This window comes from Mesitornis unicolor, unplaced genomic scaffold, assembly GCF_000695765.1.
Source record: "Mesitornis unicolor isolate BGI_N332 unplaced genomic scaffold, ASM69576v1 scaffold24103, whole genome shotgun sequence".
Lineage (NCBI taxonomy): Eukaryota > Metazoa > Chordata > Aves > Mesitornithiformes > Mesitornithidae > Mesitornis > Mesitornis unicolor.
In genome coordinates, this window is record NW_010177022.1 from 54,276 (window position 1) to 59,205 (window position 4,930).

At 44.9% G+C, this 4,930-nt stretch overlaps 1 protein-coding gene across 1 annotated transcript in view; it reads right to left on the reverse strand.

Moving 5' to 3' along the window:
• The window catches only part of ANKK1 (ankyrin repeat and kinase domain containing 1), a 6,213-nt gene extending 2,131 nt beyond the window's left edge, over positions 1 to 4,082 (reverse strand). Inside the window, exons 1-6 of the mRNA XM_010181932.1 lie at positions 3,895 to 4,082; positions 2,082 to 2,376; positions 1,516 to 1,667; positions 885 to 934; positions 632 to 787; positions 254 to 372 (exon numbers count right to left, since the gene is read on the reverse strand). Of these exons, the coding sequence (XP_010180234.1) occupies positions 254 to 372; positions 632 to 787; positions 885 to 934; positions 1,516 to 1,667; positions 2,082 to 2,376; positions 3,895 to 4,082 (960 nt within the window). The remainder of the gene's footprint in view (positions 1 to 253; positions 373 to 631; positions 788 to 884; positions 935 to 1,515; positions 1,668 to 2,081; positions 2,377 to 3,894) is intronic.
• Between the last annotated feature and the right edge of the window lie 848 nt (positions 4,083 to 4,930).

Consider the following 4,930-nt stretch of genomic DNA (forward strand, 5'->3'; position numbering starts at 1 on the left):
ACACCCCCGCCTCCTCAATCCTCTAAACTCAGGCATCTTGTTTCTTGCTGACTACTCAACCAGGAAAAGCCTATCCCCATAAATGAACTATAAATGTGCAACCCACACAAACACACTGCACAGAGGTTGCTGAGGTGCCCCTGTTGTCTGACAGTAAACACGGATGAGAAAGGAAACACATTTTCCAGAACTGGTAAGAACAGAGAAAGGACTCAGTGGAATTTCCTGAGAGGTACTGGGAAGCCTTCCTCACCTGCTGATTCCCAGAGATGGCCGGCTTGTGGGACATCTTCCTAACAAGGCGCTCGTTCTCTGGATCTACTACAAGGCTCTGTATCAGTGACAGCAACATATCTGTTTCCACAGGGATATCTACCAGGGCAAAAAGACCGTTAGCTGTGCAGACTACCCAGATGTTCAGAACCCAGGCAGTACTCAGGGTTGTGGAAGTATCCTCCACATGGGGAGAGGAAAGAGGAAGAAAGAGGATGTGTTAACAGCAAATGGGTACCAAGCATTTCCAAGGCAACAGGCGATTTAACTGGCAAAGGGTTATTAGCAGGGTTATCCCTGACTTATTAATCCACGCAGCTGAGCCTTGGCTAATCTATATCACAGTCAGCTACTACACCTGTAAAGCTTGGCCTTTGCTTGGGGTCTTGGTCCCAGCACCTCTTCATCAAGTCAACCATCTGCTGGCATTCCCCTGGCCAGTCGTCACTGATGTGTTCCAGGCAGGGCCTCTTTCCTGCTGCAACCTTGACTATAATGGCCATCATGTTGGCTCCTGAAAAAGAGCAGCATGCACTGGGCTTTTTCTCTGGGAAGGTGGCTGTAACAAACATTTAATAAGTGCAGAGTGTGTAGGAAGTGTTCACATTTACCTGCATAAGGTTTCTTCTGCATAAGTACCTCCCAGATGACAATTCCAAAACTGCAGGCAATGAGAGATCATAAGCAATCGTTCCCACACGTACACAAACATAAATTTCACTTACTGCTTTCCTCCTCCTGAGAAATGGGAAAATCAGGAAAGCAGTTCTTCAGGATGGAAGGATTTCATCCTCCACACCAGAAAGACAAGGTCTTATAAATCATCACATGCATCTCTGATGCGTCAGTGAAAGGGTTGGTGTAGTGAATGAGTGACTTAGAGCATTTCCTGTGCAAGCCAGGCTCTCACTGCCTTTTTTTTACTTTATTCACATCGGGTTTTAGTGCACTTTGCTACTATAAGTTCATGTGGCCATTCAAACCCTCCTTTGCTTCTTATCTTTGGTTACTGCGTAGTGTAGAGGCTAAGGAGTTGATGAATTTCCAGAACTTGTATATGTAGCTTGTGTAAGTGGGCTGCAAAGCACTTTGGCCAAAAGGATAAAAGTAAAGTTTAAATCTTTTATCTACTTGTTACTGACTAAAAAGAAGCTCTATACCGAAGTAGGCAAGCAATACTATAGTTGTTTTAAAATCAAAATAAAGCTATAGCAGTGACTGCTACAGAAAGGCAGCCCTTACCTGTACACATCATATTTGATTCCTGGCGGCTTGCTGTTCTGGAGAAACATTTCTGGGGGGATGTAGCTCAAGGTGCCTCTCAAAGCAGAGCTCTCAATGTATTGCATTCGGCTAGACTGCTCCATCCATTTTGATAGGCCAAAGTCCGAGATCTGCAAAGCAGAAAAAATGAGACCCTCCCCCGTAATGCTCACCATCTCACCCCTCCTTGTATTAGCTGGGGGATACCTCCATCCTTCATGACCAGATATGAGGACGTTCCTAGCAGCTGAAATTTGATAAAACCCTGATAATACTGTAGTCGGTGCTTTCCACTGAGTCCAGCAGATCAGCATTTCCTAAATTGGAGCCTTAGGTTCACAGTTCTGGCACAGATTGCCTGCATGATCTTGAGAATACCATGTAATTTGCTTACCAGCTGCTTCTTACAAGCCTTACTGGTTAATCTTTCCTTGAGTGTTCCTGAAGAACCTAACTTACTAGGATTCTGGACTCACTGGGCAACAATAACCTTTCTCTCATTTGAGAAATAACCTGTCTGTAGAAGCACAACATTAAGGTCATACCTTGACATGCATATTCCCATCTAGAAGAATGTTCCCTGGTTTTAGATCTAAGTGCAGCAAAGGAGGTGTCATGCTATGCAGGAAATTCATAGCCAAGGCCATCTCATGGATAACCCGGAATTTGAGCTGCCATGACATCTTGTGAGTGGGAAGAATTTTCTCCAAGGACCCTCTCGCCATATATTCCATCACTATCCCTAGAGGGCTGTTGCAGACCCCGTAGATAGTGACAATGTGCTGGAATTTTATTTTCTCCATCTTGGTTGCCTCTTCCATTAGACAGTTCATACTGGTCCTGGGGGAGAAAAAAATGGAACCAAGAAACCCCATCAGTCAATTCACAAACTAACTTACTGTATATCAGCGTAGTGCTATCCAGCCTTTCCAAGCAGTCCTGCCTACCCCCATAAAGATTAATTCCAACTTGCCCCTTGAATTGGTGATAATGCAACCACATCACGGTCTCTTGCAGACCACCACCAGGCTGCTAGAGAAAGAGATCAAAACTTCCACCTCAGTAACCAGCAACCTGCTGAGACTTGCACAGCCAGAGGCAGTGCCTTGGCCATACCCAGACCTGTGCCTCTGCCTGCAGCTTTCTGTCCATGAGCATGGTGAATCTTGTCCCCAGGGGAGTCTAGACAGGTCTGCTCATTGCTGCCAGTTTTGGCAGGCCTGTTTCACTAAATCTTTACATTTTCCAACCTGCCAAACTAGTTGGGGTGCCCAAGCAATAAGGTGCCAAAGCTGCCTTTAAAAAGCACACCCTGGGAATGAATCTGAGCTTGCTACAACATTGTGCTGGGCCACTAACTGTTCTAAATATAGTTAGCTATGCAAATCCTTCTGCCAGACTTCCTCTACCAGGCTCCCCATAGTAAAATGTACCTCTGTACTGAGGAATCTCAGGTAATGTCTTCCCCCTATGGAAGGAAGGCTTAACACAGGAAGACAGTTGCAACTTGCAGCATAGAGGGCTGCAAATCAATTCTTCCCCCACCCAGGAAAATGATGGGTGTGGAGAAAAGGACTGACTACTGCAATTTCTGCTTCAAATGGAACCATCTCAATTGCTGTCGGTAACATGACAAGAAAAGTCAGAGAAGCGTGCGATTTTTGATCAGGCAGAATCTTTCCAACTTGAACAGAATGGAATTTTAGAATAATTAACCTCATTGAGTCAGTTTTTTAATCTGGACTGCCTATATTGTATGCATTATCAACAGTGGTTGCGATTACCCAGCTTTGTTCTTTCTCCAGGCCCAAGGCAGTCAGCAGAGGAGTCTCTGCAGGTGAGAGACAGAACAAAAAGTAAACTGAAGGTGCAGGTGCACCATCAGGAGAAAACAGCACGTCTGGAGAGCGAGGCAAGTGAAGGAGCAGAGAGCTTTGCAAGCCTAGCAAAAACAGCGAAATTCCCTTTCCCTCAGCTTTAAACCTGGTGATTTTAATGACTAATTTAGTTAATAGATAGCCATTAGCACCTACATCCAGTGAAAGCTACAAATAAGTAACCACCAGGTAATTTATCCCCTTGCCCATGTTCAGTATCAGGATGTCTACTTCAGCCTCCAAGATTTCAAAGCTAATTGTTCTGAATGAGAGTTCCTCTCCCCCTTGCACATGCATATACACACTAAAAAGAGAGAGCAGAACTCCAGATCACTCCTGTTTTTTCTACTCCCTCTGGGTGCCAAAAACTTGACTTTCCAGGGAGAAGAAGCCATTTCCTTCAGAGTTTTAGCACCAAATCACCCTAGATAGCTCAAATTAACAGTTTGAACTGCTGAGCTAGAAGAGACAGCACAGTTACCTCTCCACGCTGGAGTCCTGCAGCAGGGACGGAGAGCATTTCACTGCATAAACTGTTCTCCACTTCTTGTGCTTGACTTGGTACACATGCCCAAAGCCTCCGCTGGCCACTTTAATCCAGTCTTCTTCAAAATCCTCCTTATTAAAGACAGTTAAGCTGCCTAGTTGCCTGTCTCTCTCCGAAGTCATGACAGAAAAGGCAGCCTGGCTGTGTCCTGCTCAGGCGCTATCAGAGAAGAATAAAGGAGCTCTTCCTACTTCTGACTTGCATAGGGAGGTAGGGAGTTACGCGAGATGAGCCATGTTACGCACTGCCAAGAGGTGGATCCTAAGTGTCACTCTCATTTGGTATGCAGAGGAGCTGCATTAACTAATTTTTCTCTCTCTTATATCAAGCACGGAGTGGGTAAATGCTGAAAGATTAGAAGGTGAAAAATGGTACAGTGCAATAATCCTTTAGCCACTGCACTGTGCTAAAAATGGGATTCCTCACCCGAGATATCAGTATATGCTGGGTAAAAGTGAGGCAGACTGACACTTAAGGGAAGGAAGGCCTTAGGCAGAGAGAGGAATCCACAAGGCTCCCATGCAGTGTTGCATACGTGAGCTGGATGAAGAATCAAGATGAGAAATGCACCAGAAAAATAAAGAACAGGGGAGACCCCAGAACCAGTATGTGGCAAACATAGGTGCATGAACCTGAGAAAATACAACAAAGAGCCAGAGTGGTTACGTCAGGGGTAAAGTATGCTGTCAGATGCCTGCAAGAGGCATTTGAAGAAGCAAGAGAATACTGACGAGCTGGTCTGAGCAGTTAACCACTACCATGTGAGCACTGGGAAGTGCATGAATGCTTTTAATTCCTTTATGCCTTGACTCCCCAGCTGTAAAAAGTTTAAATGACACTCGTCTGGGTCCTCTACATATGTCTTTAATGACTTAGCACAAGGACTACCTCTGTAGGTAAGTCAATGTCAAATACAACATGGTGCCAGTTTCTTTAGCACTACTGCAATACAAATAATAATTAGTATTCC